The sequence below is a fragment of the Ictalurus furcatus genome, unplaced genomic scaffold (assembly GCF_023375685.1).
Source record: "Ictalurus furcatus strain D&B unplaced genomic scaffold, Billie_1.0 ctg2, whole genome shotgun sequence".
NCBI lineage: Eukaryota > Metazoa > Chordata > Actinopteri > Siluriformes > Ictaluridae > Ictalurus > Ictalurus furcatus.
In genome coordinates this window covers 57343-72971 of record NW_026521045.1, presented here as the reverse complement: position 1 = coordinate 72971, position 15629 = coordinate 57343, and the positions used below count along the sequence as shown (strand labels likewise).

General features: G+C 39.3%; 2 protein-coding genes across 2 annotated transcripts in view; both read left to right on the top strand.

Moving 5' to 3' along the window:
- Positions 1-15629, top strand: part of LOC128604588 (E3 ubiquitin-protein ligase UBR2-like) — a 68481-nt gene that overhangs the window by 15530 nt on the left and 37322 nt on the right. The gene's annotated exons all lie outside the window — the stretch shown is intronic.
- On the top strand, positions 1799-4935 carry LOC128604590 (dynein axonemal heavy chain 6-like). The gene is made up of 2 exons (XM_053619733.1): positions 1799-1884; positions 4037-4935. The coding sequence occupies exon 2, from the start codon at positions 4092-4094 to the stop codon at positions 4488-4490; it is 399 nt and encodes a 132-aa protein (XP_053475708.1). The 5' UTR covers positions 1799-1884; positions 4037-4091; the 3' UTR covers positions 4491-4935.

The following is a 15629-nucleotide window of genomic DNA, read 5'->3' as shown; positions in this document are numbered from 1 at the left end:
AATTGCCTCCTACCTTCTTAGAGACAAGAGAATTAGTGACGCATGCGACAGGTCGTGGTGGCAGTGATGGAGAAGTTTTTAAAAAGGAAAAATGCAAACTCCGAACTGGGCCCTGGACAAGATTGTGACCCAGGTGAAGGGCCTAGTATGAGTGGTGGTAAAAAGAAAGCAAAGACGGTGAGCTCGAGGCAATACAGCGAAAGCTATCTTTCGTTAGGATTTACTTTCACCAGCGATGAGATGACCCCGACTCCATTATGCTTGGTGTGTGGCGAGAAGCAGTCCAGTAGCACCATGGTGCCGAGCAAGCTTAAACGCTATCTCCAAGCGAAACACCCGTCGCTTCAAAACAAGCCGATGGACTATTTTGTTTGCCTGCGTGAAAACACCGAAACAGGCAACATTAATGAGAAAAACCACAAAGGTAAATTAGAAAGCCCTCAAAGCTAGTTGCTGAACTTGTAGCTAAATGAAAAAAATCCCACACTGTGACAGAGACGTTAATACTACCTGCCCGCAAAGACACTGTCAACGAGATGCTCGGCCCTGACGCGGTTAAAGACATATCTAAACTCCCGCTCTCAGATAACACAATCGCCAGACATATTGATGACATGTCTACAGACATCGAAAGCCATGTTTTGGAAAAGATACGCATCAGTAGGAAATTTGCGTTGCAACTTGATGAGTCTACGGATATTCTCAGCTCTTGGCCAATGTGCGTTTTGTGGATGGAGATGCCATTAGAGAAAACTTCCTATTTTGTAAGGCACTGCCAGAAAAAACAACAGGAGAGGAAATTTTTTGGGTCAAATCGGAATATCTTGACCAGGGAGGACTTACGTGGGAAAATTGCACAAGTGTTTGCACTGATGGAGCTGCAGCCATGGTCGGGCACACCTAAGGCTTCGTTAGCAGAGTGAAGGAAAGAAACCCAGATCTTATTGTTACACACTGTTTTCTGCACCGTGAGGCCTTCGTTGCAAAGACTTTACCAGCAGAACTAATTCCTGTGTTGGATGATTTTGTGCGCATAGGGAACTTTGTAAAGACACGACCTTTGAAAAGGTATATTTGCATCTTTGCGTGAGGAAATGTGAGCGGAGCATAAAGCCTTATTGCTCCATACGGAGGTCCGATGGTTGTAGCGTGACAAGTTGCTGGCCCGTGTGTATGAGCTGCGGGAGGAACTTAAAGTGTTTCTGACAAATGAGAGGTCTGATTACTCAAATCTGTTTGAAAGTGATGAGTGGTGTGCAAAGCTGGCATACCTGGCAGATATATTTCATCATCTGAATGAACCGAACACACGGATGCAAGGCCGAAATGAGAACCTGCTTACAAGCATGGATAAAATAAATGGATTCCATTTAAAGGTGCACCTCTGGCAACAACATGTGCAAAGTGCCAACCTTGAGATGTTCCCACTCACAGAGGAACGGCAAGATCACCCTGCTGCACTGTGCGAGGTAATAGTTAAACATCTGAAAACTCTTGAGGAGAAGTTGTCATTTTATTTCTCTTCAGCCTCCACTGAATGCCTTGACTGCTGTTGGAAAGGACATGACTTTACAGGAGCAGGAGGAACTAACTGAACTGAAACAAGATCGTGGTTTAAAGCTAAGATTTGCTGAACTTCCTTTGGACAGTTTTTGGTTGACTGCTGCCAAGGAATTCCCCATTCCGGCCAACAAAGTTTTGACATTACTCCCATTTTCCACAACATATGTGTGTGAGCTGAGCTTTTCAAGCCTAACTGCTATAAAAACTAAAAACAGAGAGAGACTGAAAGCTGTTGAAGAAGAGCTTCGTGTATGCCTTTCTTCAATTCCTGCCAGGATATCAGCTTTGTGTTCATCTAAACAGGCCCAGGTTTCACACTGAGTGAGTATAAATGAATTGAGAAACTATATTGTAATTATATATACTGTATTAGGCTACAGAGTGTCATTCTGTAACATTTTTGGTTGGTGGTGTGCCGCAAGATTTTTCCAATGTAAAAAATGTGCCATGGCTCAAAAAAGATTGAAAAACACTGCGTTACACTACACAATTTAAGAAGCTACACTTACTTCTGCTTCCATTGTAACACTTTTCAGTTTTGGAGCAACAACAACAGCAGCAACAACAACAAAAGTGTTGGAACAAAATAAATCTTATTTTCCATTCCAGGTTGCAGGTATTCGCGGGTGCAATGCAACACTGTTCCACACACAAATAAGTCTTTTGAATGGTTAAATGACTAAAATCAGAAAGCGCCACCAGCATATCTGACAAAGATGACTCATGAACCAATTCTTTAATCACTAGCTGAAAACGACGTAATGAATTTACACAAACGTCAAATAACAAATACAACATTCTACTTTCTCATGAATATGGTATAGTGCATTGCTTAATCAGCAGTTTTTCTTAGAAAGACAAGATATTTAAATTGAATGAATTTAATGAAACCACACATCAAGCTGTCTTTTCTAACAGAACATTAAATTTAGCATTAGCTCCCAGTTCTAGAAAGTTCTAGCCAGACATTCAGGGGGAAAGAATCAGAACAAAATGTAAAATAAAAAAAGTAGTGAAAGATGAAAGTGAAGGAATAAACGAGGGGTTTGTGTCTTAGTTGTTGAGTAATTAAAAACTAAAAAAAAGGCTGTGAGATTCAGCGTTTGTCACAACGATGCCAAACGCTCTGCGTCTCCCGACTATTTCTTTGGGATTGTTCCCAAACCGAGAAATCAAGGTTCTTCAGTCATGCTTCCCCCACAATCAAGCTTTGGAGTTGACTCCATATTCACAATGACTATAGAGTCGACTCCAAAGCTTGATTCCTTTGAATCGACTCTATTCCCATTACCTGGTATCTACGAATTGACACCAGGTATTAGGAATCGCCCTGTTAATCATGATAATGATCCTATGTACTTAATACTGTGGGTTGTTCCCCTAACCTTTAATTCGAGATTTGTGCTGAATCGATTCTTGGAACAGACTCACTCAGTGTTGCAATCGATTTCAGAATATTAGCAAGGGTTTGAATCGTTATCATTTCCCTTGCTTCCACTTGTAGGAAGCTGCCTTAATCACGATGAACCCAGGCTACGCAGGCAGGACCGAGCTCCGGGACAACCTGGAGGCCGCTTCAGATCCGTCTCCATGATTGTGCCCGACCACGCCGTCATCGCAGAGGTGTGCTCGGGTGCCGTCATTCATTACATTATGTAATGAACGCAATAACGGATGTATTCTGGCGTGTTACAGAACTGTTTCATGTTGTCTTTTTTGCTGTAGGTGGACTTGTGAGCTGAGGGCTTCAAGTCCAGTGAGACTCTGGCGAAGAAGATGATTCAGCTGTATAAGCTGTGCAGCAAGCAGCTTTCCCGGCAGGACCACTACGACTTCAGCATGAGAGTCGTCAACTCTGTTATTGTCATGGCCGGGTATGTCCGTCTACGAACAGGGTGAACATATTAGATTAGATTAGATTCATCCGTTGTTTTTTCTAAATTGTTAATTAAAACTATCTATAAATGTAACAGATGTCTTGCTGGAATAAATCGAGCGTGTGTGTGCGTGTGTGTGTGTGTGTGTTCCAGGTCTCTGATGCGAGAGAACCCACACCTGAGTGAGAACGTGGTGTTGATTAGAGCGCTACGATACTCCAACCTGCCCAAGTTACTCAAGGATGACGCAGAACTTAAAATAAAATAAATTGATAAATAGTAAAGAACGCCAAAGCTTACATATGGAGTATCAAAGGTCATTATCACAGGATCACTGGAATCAGGCACTAGGAGGAAATTCCAGGACAAATTAGGAAATACAATTAACTGACATTTGCAAATTCTTTGCAACTAAAAAGCTGTAATTATATACTATATAACTTTTTTTTAAAGCATTTAAAGTATATAACATTAGCACCTTGTAATGTTATACCAGATGAAAAGTAAAGAATCCTGGAACATCTGAACATCCATAATCTGAAAATCTTGAACCTAGTGTCAATCGAGTCAATCCAATCCTTCTTGTGTGCGTTTAGCGGTATTCTGTCGGACCTCTTTCCTGGCGTGGGCGTCCCCGAGCATGACTACGGCATGCTTCAGTCGAACATCGAGGCAGCTCTATGCTCCCGCTCCCTGCAGCCTGTCTCCAGCCTGACCACCAAGGTGATCCAGCTGTACGAGACCATGCTGGTGCACCAGGGTGTCTTGCTGGTGGGCCCTACAAGAGGCGGTAAAACCACAGCGTACCGTGCCCTCGCTGACGCACTGCGCACCCTCCACGAGACAGAGGGCTGCGAGGTGAATCTCTTATACAAGCCCATCGAGACCGACGTGCTCAACCCGCAGTCAGTGAGCATGGATGAGCTGTATGGTGAAGACGACCCTCTCACACGGGAGTGGAGTACCATCAAACCGTCTCTCGGCAGTGACATCGCCGACACGCACAAGTGGGTGGTGAGTGACGTACCTGTGGACGTGCCTGTGGATTGAGAAAATTACCTCCGTGTTGGACAACAACAAGACGCTCTGTCTGGCTAACGGTGAAAGGATCAAGCTCACACCTTCTACACACATGTTATTCGAGGTGTTACCCATCAGACACAGGTAGCATCGGTCCTAAAAACCATCACAAACAAGCACAAGCATGTCATTTCCAAGAAGATTTTTTTTTTACATTAAACGCGTTCCTGATGGAAAGGTCACACACAAACGTATCTTTAAGACTTCACTCTTTCACATGCCTATAACGAGCGATAAACGCATTCGAAGCATGTTATAAAGCCTCCGTAATTCATTACGCATAGTATTTAAATAAATATTATTATAATAACATGCACTACACTACATTATGCATTATGAATTCTTAACGTATTGTTAACACGTCTTTACTGTGAGCGGGATGATGACCAGACGGAGGCAGGCTCCCAGGTACTCATATCCGTAGACGTACTGATACAGAGCCATTCTGGCCACGCAGTTATCCAGATTCACATCCCAGTATTAGCACAGCTGCCTCTGCCACTCAAAGTTACTGCTCGAGTCCACCTACGTGAACACATACACAAAGACATGTGATATATATACGATCTCATTGTATACGAATTGAGCATTCTCGCTGACGATATAGCGTGGATAGTTTATAATGAGTGCGTTCATACTGTATAAACCTGGGAACTGATTTGCATATGCACTGCTGTCAGAGCTGCAGTTATTTTTAAAAGATTTATTAACAGCTTCTGACCAATCAGATCTGACCACACCCATGATTCCCTTCGCTCTGAAGAGAAGGTGTGTAGCTGTCTGTACCCTTTCATTGACGAGCTCCGTGACGATGTCTCTGGCGTGGACATCCACAGTAATGAGAGCTGTGATGATGCTCTGATGTATTTTGGGTAAGTTACCCAAGAGTGGCCAACACATTCAGCCTCTGTATAAACACACACACACGCACAGAGTAATATTACATATTACACCATACACCATTATGTCATGTAATCAGAGAAGGAAATCTGAACTACAGTTCCCAGCAGCCACTGCATCACAGTCACATGACCACCTGCACCTGGATCACATTCCTGGTAAGCACTTGTGTATTTAGCCAGTTTTCACTGCACTCTTTGTCTCACGTTTGTCTTTCTTTACCTTTGTCCCTGGTGCTGTGTTTTTTTCTTTGGTTTATGTTTAGTCTTTGCCACAGTGATTTGCCCCAATGTCAGTGTCTTTTGTATTTTGTTTAGTTCTTTATTAAACTTGAAAAATCTGCACTTGCATCCGTCTCAACCTCCATATCGTGACACAAAAATATAAATATAATATAATATTATATATAAAATGTGTGTGGGGGTATATATTAATAGAGAGAAAGGCATTTCTTCTCAGGGGGGAGGGGAGTAATCAATAGGAAGAAGGATCTGAGAGGGAACATGGACAAAATTAATGGAACTTTTTCCTGGTTCGGCCCTAAATTTGGGCCAGATTAAATTTCATCTGTACAAGTTGGACAATAGGGATGGGGAACATAGACCCAGTACCCTTAAACCCAATTAGAACTTCTATTCCAACCATTAAAACCATTTTTTATCTTGAAATCTAGGGGCTTACCCAAACAATAAACTCTAATCACCTAATTTTTAACCAATAAAAACTCCTTTTTCCAATGTTGAAACTTAGGGGCCAACCCTAACCCTGAACTTAACCATCAGAAACAAATAATATGTTCTCTAAACTGATCCTCCAACCCCCAATAGTTAACCTCACCTAAAACGTCTTACATTTAGACAGATTTTCTTTAAAGTCTTTAATTTATTTATTCATTTTCATATGGTTCATTTACATGTGATTCATTTACGTATGATTCATTTTCATGAGATTCATATTCAAGGGACACATTTTCATGTGATTCATTTACGTTGATTCATTTACATGTGATTCATTTTCATGAGATTCATGAAAATTAATTTTTTTTTTTAAAGTGGCAGAATTTGTTTTTAACACAATATATAGATTAAAAAAAATTATATAATTTCTTTTCCATTTTTTTTATACAACTGATATTTTCTCATAGAATGTTAAATACATATAGAGAAATATATACAGAATGAAGGACAAGGTTTTGTGCCTGTGCCACCTCCCACACCAATGAGTGTTGGGTTGAGTCATCCCCTAACCTAACCCTGCCTGAGCCTTTTTATTAAAGGTGTTTAATTTAGTTTGATGTGGTTTAGTTTGTTAGAATGTGAATTTATCCGTTATATGTAGGCTAGCTAACTGCGTAGTTAACTAACGTTAGTCAGCTGACAAGAAAAATATCAGACTTTTTCCTCATTCCCTGCCTGTCCAAACCCTGCCTCCTCTACATCAGATGCCGACGATGTTGAGACCAACTCGACCAGTGAAAGTTCTCAAGTGACATTTGAGTCATTCCAGCCCGTTTCAATCGGTGTCCAATCTTTTACAGATGATGACAGCCAAGCGCAGCGAGCTGAGTCTTCTCCCGTCTCTGCAGCTCTCATCCCGACAAGACAGTTTAAATCAGCTTGGCTACAAGAGTTCGCCTGGTTACGTTATGACAAAGGGAAAATGTACTGCACCTTTTGTGCTAAAGCAGGACAAGATATTGCTGGTAAAACAGAGTTCATTACCAGTTCGAGTCATTTTAAAAAAGAAACCGTAAAGAAGCATGGAGACAGTAAAAAAACATAAGAACGCCAGGGATTGTGTCATTGCTAGGTCTGCCCCTCGTGCCACCCCAATCGTGAAAGCAGCGCAACGTGCTAGTGATAAAGTCGCTGAAAAAGAGATGAGGGAATTGAACATAAAATTCAATGCAGCCTACATGACTCTGAGCCTGAATAAGCAGGAAATGAATAAAAAAGTTAAAAAAAAGAAACAAATGACTGCACATTTAAGTATTTACGGTAATATGATTCAAGATGGGGGCAGCACTGCCACTGTTGGGCCCTTGAGCAAGGCCCTTAACCCTCTCTACTCCAGGGGCGCTGTATCATGGCTGACCCTGTGCTCTGACCCCAACTTCCTAACAACCTGGGATATGCAAAGAAAAGAATTTCACTGTGTTGTAATGTATATGTGATCAATAAAGACTCATTATTATTATTATTATATGACGTACTGAACATTGCACATATTGTGTATGTAAAGAATACATTGTGTAAACTATGGGAGGCAGAGTAAACAAAGGCAGACAGTACAGAAGGGAAAGAAAAGGCAGTGTGAGGTAGCCATTTAACAATGATATCATCATATGTCATATGACATCACTATTTTGGCTCCTGAAAATTTGATTTGGCACATAAATATTTTGGGTTTAGGAACCAATGGCTCCAAGATTTTGTTTTTTGCCTGGAGCCCTGGAATATGTTTAATAAAATAAATAAATGAATTTTTTTAATGGGATCCAGAGAGGAAAGGAGCTCTACTAAACCTCAAACAACAACAATGACCAAACCCTGAAAGGAGTAAGTACAATCCTTTTCTATGTAAAGTCTACAAAGAGTGTGCACACTGAAAACAAAGAAGAGAAAAGGATATATACAACTTTGCAAAGAAAGTTTTCCTGTTCTCCTGTTGGGATGTTCTTCCTCCATTTTATGCCAGTAGCTCACCCAGACCTCAAAATTGCAGTCCTGTGAAGAAGGACAAGGCGTATTTTATGCACATGTTCCAAGATGTCCATCAAAGGAATGATTCCTTAATTCATCCACCAGATGGCATCACTTCTACATTTTTCCCTATACATACACAGGAATGTGTTTTGTTTCTGATTTGGTGTTGTGTTGATTGAATAATTTCCTTGACTGTTTCTCCTTTCTGAATTCTATTTCATCTTAAAGGATTTTCTGCCCCTATTCATTCTTCCCCTTTGCACAGGCTGTTCCATCTTTCTTCCTTTTTAAAGTGAACTTACTTTAACAATATGTCTGTAGTATTGCACAACAGATTTGAAGTCTTGGCTGACTCTGGACTGATAAGGGAACCTGCAAATGTAAGTGAAAACCAAATTCAAGGTGTCTCAAATCAAAAACTGCTGTAGATTTAACATTGACAAAATATTTCAAATTGTTACAGGCTCTACATCGTTCAGAAATTCTGGCGGCCACAACACCGGCTAATCCTTATCCACCAAGTGTGTTCAGACAGGTCACAAAATTCACATCTTTCATTAAACCTTCTCCAAACCAGTCAACACTGGAAAAGGTCAAACAAAACACAGCACAGTGGATGGACAATAATATAGAGATCTTAAAAGAACACTACGATTAAGTAATAGCAACCATTTTGTCTGAAATAAGGGAATTGGACATTCAGGTTTTCAACAGCGCAGTAACCTGGAGCAAAACAAGATATAGAAAGAAATTCACAGCGAGTTCAGCACAGACCCTGAAATCAATGTTAACAGAAATGCCAAAAAAGTCACTCACCCCATTGGCTGAATCCTTCAATGACCCTGAATCGTTTCCACCTCTTAAACCGAGTACGCAACCTGTTATGGGTTCCTATGTGGGGACCGTAAGGGAAAATAGGGGGTTCAGTAGAGAGGGGAAAGCCAGACTTTCATTAACCCCAACACAGGCTGGCCCTAAAGGAAAAAGGGGAGAAAGGAACTTAAAACAACATGCAGAACAAACAGTAGAAGTGCCTATGGTCACAGATTTAACTAAGGAACTACAAATAATAATGGAATAGAAACCAGTTAGTTTACCATCAACCTCTACTCTACTGAGGGAGGACCTGGAGAGCAGGAAACAAACCAAGCAGCTTGAACCATACAGCAATGTAGTGTGTTAGGAAAGTGGTTTCCACAGTATGAAGACCTGCTGGAGGAACTTGCAATCAGAGATGTTCCATCACATCTGTGGAATTGTGATGTATTTGGCCTACAAGATCAGTTTTACTCTACTCGTGTGGTTGGGGAGGTGGGTAAACCCTGTGTAGAGGTTACTGCTGGGGAGAAAGGAGAGACCACGACAGTCCTTCAGCATTCAATGCAGCGGGAACATTTAGGGTGTGCTGTTGTCAGTGCAACTCATTGTACCACGAGAGCTGTGGAGAAGATGTGCTTTCTATTAAATGAAATATATTTACGGTGTTGCTGCTATGGCACACTCAACACAATAGTATCAATTTACTGTTAAAATTAAAATGATTTCAGTCAAAATTACCTGTTATCTTTTTATATTGGCCCATTTTAACTGAACAGCCGGCCCAATTTGCCTGAACATTGTGTTGTGGCTCAAGAGGGTACATGCCGATACTCTAACCCTCATAATTTTAAAACAATTATACTTTTTCACATTTTTAAAAGAAATTTATATTGAAGAGGCCCATGCTAATTTATAAAAATATCATTAGATATCATGATTTGATGAGATGATGAGACATGATAGCTTATTTGATGGCATTATAAATCATTTACCAAAAAGTGGCCCATGTTAGCTGACTTCACCCTAACCATATGGAAAAGTACCTCATGTACACAATTAACTATGGTGGTGGATCTTTAATGTTTTGGGGCTGTTTTTCTGCCAGAGGACCTGGACATATTGTTAGGATACACGGCATCATGGACTATCAAATATCAACAGATATTAAATAAAAACCTGACTGCCTCTGCCAGAAAGATTAAAATGTGCCGTGGTTGGATCTTCCAGCAGGACAGTGATCCAAAACATACATCAAAATCAACACACAATTGGTTTACTGACCACAAAATCAAGGTCCTGCCATGACCATCCGATGTGTTGACTCTTTCAAGTCATTTAACAGTAATGAGCAGTATTAAAAATATTAACATGGATATCTGAGTCTGATAATAAAATTAACTTCTACTTACAGTCAAATTTTGTAGTGTTTAGGACATTTAACACCCTTCTGTCCAAAAGAAACCAAAAGGGGGTACAAACTTTTACACTTCACTGTATTTGGTTGAAATTGCACTAATAGAACAACTGAATTATACTGTACTGTATTATAAAAAAAACATAGGATCTAATTTATTGTCACTATATTCACTTTATATACACTTTACCTGGCTGCTATCACTATAACTGCTATGATCATATTTGGTATAAGCTAATTTGCTGAATACTCAGTCATAGTGTGTTATGTTTACATTTATACCATTTTTCCATTATTGCACTACCTGTTATATGTTAAAGATCTAACAGACCTGTGCGGACACATTTTTACTAATTATCTGTTAAAAAAAAACATTCTTAGATTTCATTGTTTGTTTGTGCTCACATAGTCCTATTGAACACAGCATACCACCATCTAACATACTGCATGGTTATATCTAGAGATATAGAGATAGCTCTTTAACATTTTACACTGGGTCAAAAAAAAGTCAAAAAGTCATTATGGACTAGACGGTGTGCATTACGTTACTTCTGTTCAGAAAACACGCTTCGGGGAGTAAATACTAAAGTTCTGTCCCAAATGAAGTACTGTACATTTACACTATGCACTGTATACTCTACTGTCTGTATACTCTACTGTGTGGATTTTAGAAAGGTGATATCATCTCAAATGTATCACTAGCGATTTTTTTACTAACCGGTAGTATAAGTCACGATGACGCATGACGTCATACGCACGCTAGCATTAGCAGACACTCAGAGTCACCGACACTGACTTTCTCCAGTTTACTCTCTGTCAGCGTTACCTATTATTCCCAACATGACGTCAGTCTCCATCAGATGGAGGAGAAATCATCACGTGACTGAGGAAGAAAATCAGAAATGCAGGGAGCATTTTATATTAAACACCGCGGAGCACAAAGTTATGTTTATATCCACTGTGTGTAAGGGGCAGAGGAAACTGGTGCACGCTGCTTAAAAGGTTTAGTTTAATTTAAGTTTATTGTCATTATATGCTGTATCTGCGTGCTTGCAGTGTAAATTCTGTCGTTTATTATAACGGAAGTGATGTGTTAGTAACGAGGCCGCGTTGCGATCACGCGCGGTGTAGACGCGCTGATACAGAGTGTAGCGTGAGTAAGATCTGTAATGTCTAATTCAAACACAAAATTTTATATAATTTATTTTATAGTATTTATGCATTATTTTCATGGCTGCACAAAAAGCACTGAATTAAACTACAGTCCTAATTAATAATATATATTCTGGTGTTTAAGTTTGTGTGTGTGTGTGTGTGTGTGTGTGTGTGTGTGTGTGTGTGTATTGGGTTCTTTTCTGTTTTGGACAAACACTTGTGTAAACTTTTAGTCTGAAGTAAAACTCAGTTTGTGGATTTTATTTCAAATAAGAAGAAATGGTACTGAAAGTTTGCCCCGCCCCATCCGATTAATCGAAAAAATAATCGGCCAACTAATCGATTATGAAAATAATGGTTAGTTGCAGCCCTAATAATTATTAATGAATGAATCCTCCCCACTCCTTCCTCCAAGTGGATTTACCATATATTGTGTATGAGTATGGTTCATGTAGACCAGTTTACCTCACAGCTCCATGTTCCCTGATTCGATCCTGAGCTCAGGATACTGTTTATGTGGAACTGCAGTTTCTCCCTGCGTCTGTGCAGGATTCCTCCAGGTTTTCTCCCACCACACATAGACCTACTGGTTGGTGGATCTCCTATGCTATCTTGCCCCAGGGTGTGAATGAGTCTGTGATTCTGTGTCTGTGTGTGTGTCCGTGGTCTCCTGTGATGGACTGATGTAAGATATATTCTTGCCTCTTGCCCATTAATCCTGGATAAACTCTGGATCCTCCTCGACCCTGAGCAGGATGAAGTGGTTACTGATGATAAATAAATGAGCAAAGTTGACAAACTGCATCTGCTTTTTACTTGTATCTACTCTATGGGTCAATATCGTACACTCATATAATTGTCAAATTATTAGAAATCCATGGCTTCAATATATGAAGGGGAAAAAATATTGTTAATATAAAATGATATCTAATTCCTTTAATGCAAATAGGTTGAGTACAAAGCCACCTACTAAGCCACTGCAGTGGAACTGCATGATAGAAGTAACAACTTCATTCATGTCATGTTCTGTGAAGGGATTACTACACACCTTTGTAAGATATATTCAGTTTCTTGTCTATTTCTGACATGGAACAGCCTTCATTTCTCAAAACAACAATAGACTGATGAGTTTCTGAAGAAAGCTCTTTCTTTCTGGCCATTTTGTGACTGTAATCAAACCCACAAATGCTGATGCTCCAGGTTCTCAAGTAGCCCAAAGAAGACCAGTTGTATGGCTTTCTTAAACAGCACAACGGTTTTCAGCTGTGCTAACATCATTGCACCAAGAGTTTTCTAATGATGAATGAACTTTTTAACATGATAATGTCAGATTAGCTAACACAATGTGCCACAGGAACACAGGAGTTGCTGGTTGGTGAAAATGGGCCTTTCCATGCCTGCGTAGATATTCCCTTAAAAATCCAGCTATAATAATGACTGTATTTCTGATCAATGTTATTTTAAAAATTCTGATTTTCATTCAAAAGCAAGGCAATTTCTGAGTGACTCCAAACTTTTGAACTGTAGTGTTGCTAAGGTGATAAAGTTAATAGTAATTCTCTCATGGTGGTGTTCTAGCTATAATATCAGTACAAGCTACTGTATAAGGTGTGCTACTGTAACAAAAGAGGCAGAACATTAGTTTGGTTTGGAAATTACCAGAAGGTTTGATTATTCTAGACAGCATGGCTCAGGTTAATTGTCAGTCATAAAATACAATAAGTGGAGAGAGGAAAAGTAAAAGGATATAATGGCTGCATGGTTAAATGATGCACTGATGGATTTTCTGTGCATTACAGTGTGTGTTTTTATGAAACATTGTAAGAAGCAGTGGAATAAGGTGGACTGAGAAATGTTATGTTTCTAATAAATGTTATGTTATGTTTATAGAACATTACTTAATAGGCCTAATACTGAATATACAGAGAGTTTTATTTAGTGTACATACATTTTATGAATTCATGCTGGTTTTGTTTTCTCATTTATTTGACTTTTTTTATTCTATGGTATGCTGGTATGGCAAGAAATAAATTGTAAATGCTACTTACCTTTTAATGATGTTTTCTAATTGTGTGTGTGTGTTTTAACATAATCTGTTTACAGTGAATTCTATAAAAGATTGTGTATGAATGTGGATTTAAAAATAAACAGCTTTAATCTCTATGGTTACGTGAACACAGTACACTAAGTAAAAATCTCTGCATACGGGTGGACTGAAAATGAGGAGATGGGGCAGGCTCAAAAATCAGTTCTTTATTTTCCTTCACTATTTCTGTCTCTTTTCAGGAATTTTATTTCACTATGCACATATCTAGACACATGGCTGTCCTGTGTCTGTCCTCTCTCTCCCCCTTTTATCCTGCTCATTGAAACACAGAACACCTGTTACAAAATCCTGCACAGGTGTAGATCCTTACCACTCACTTTTCCCCGGCTCCGCCCTCCATTCACAAACTGGTGTTCAACCAAACCCCGCCTCCACAAATAAGTAGTAGGCAACTTCTATATTTCCCAGTCTACCTCATTTCCCTGCTTATTATGATGTTTCATAAAAACACCATTTAATACAGATAAAATCCATCAGTCCATAATTTAACCACCAACCCATCATTTAACCATAGGTGTGAGGTGTTTCATGCATCTCTTCCTGTAAATCCCTTCACTTTTCCTTTCTTCACTTACTGTATTTCCAGTCTTTCCCAATTAACCTGAACCATGTTGTCTAGAATTACCAAACCATGTCTGAAAATGATGCAACTATAAACATATGTAGATGACAGATTATTAACCCTTATGCTTAATGTTTACAGTAATTACATACACTTTGTTAGTGTTTAGTGGTATTGCCTGTTCATTGATTGAACTTGGGGTAGCCTTCCACAAGCTTCTCATGATTTGCTGTAATTTGTGCTCATTCCTCCGGACAGAAGTGTTTTGAAGGCCTCATTGCTCAGACATGCTTTTTCACTTCAGTCCACAAATTTTCTTTGGGAGTCAGGTCAGGGTGTTTTTGATGGCCACTCGAGTAGATTTACTTTGTTGTCTTTAAGCCATTTTGTTACAACTTTGGAGGTATGCTTAGGAGCATTGCCTTGCTTTACATTTTATTTTTTCCCAATAACCTGTGTTCAATTTCCCTTACTCGCCCTACTAGGCCAAAACCAGTGTGCACTTGCAGCATGAGGAGACGAGTGTGTAGTAGGGTGTTGTTTTTTTAAACTACTATATTTTCTATAGTTGCTATCTAAAATGACCTTTAATACAGAGGAGGTGGACTATGGGGAGGTGCAATACCAGTACCCTGATACTAACATAACATAGAGGTTCTCTTTTTTTTTTGGTGTACAGACAGTGCTAATGTTTCCTCTACGTTACTTGACAAAGTTATTATTTTAGCTGTCGAACACAGTATATTGGAGTTGGAATGAAAGAATGAATATTGATATTATTTTATTTCCACTCCAATATACTGTGGTAAAAATATATATTTTTAAAAACAATAACTTTGCCAATGTCCAAATATTTATGAACCTGACTGTATCTGCTGGGTCTGCAAAAATAATGTAATTAATAAAATAAAAATAAAATAAAAAAACAGCTTGGATGGTCATTGTGCATGTTTTTTCTAGTCCAGCCAACTTTTCTGATTTTTATGGAATTAATGAATGAATTTTTATTATTAATATTATCATGTTTTTTTCATACATCTTGCAATGTGCTTTTGGACACATTAGTGATGGGACCTGGAGTCACTGGGTGTTTTGGGTCTTTAATCCTAAGACTCCCTGGACCTGGCCTGTGTCCAAATTGCTGATCACCCTCCAGAGCCTTCTTGAAGCTCTCTCAGCAGCCTCTGTGGTGTTCCTGATAGTTCTTTTCATTTGTTGTCATGTGATGTTAAGATGCTTTAAGGCGTGGTAGAGAGACAGGCTGGAAAAGCCTCTCCAGTACACAACGGGATCCTCATAATAATAATAATAATAATAATAATAATAATAATAATAACAATAATAGCAACAATAACAACAACTATCATATGCATGGAGTTTGCATGCTCTCCCCATGCTTCGGGGGTTTCCTTCAGGTGATCTGGTTTCCTCCCCAATTCAAAGACGT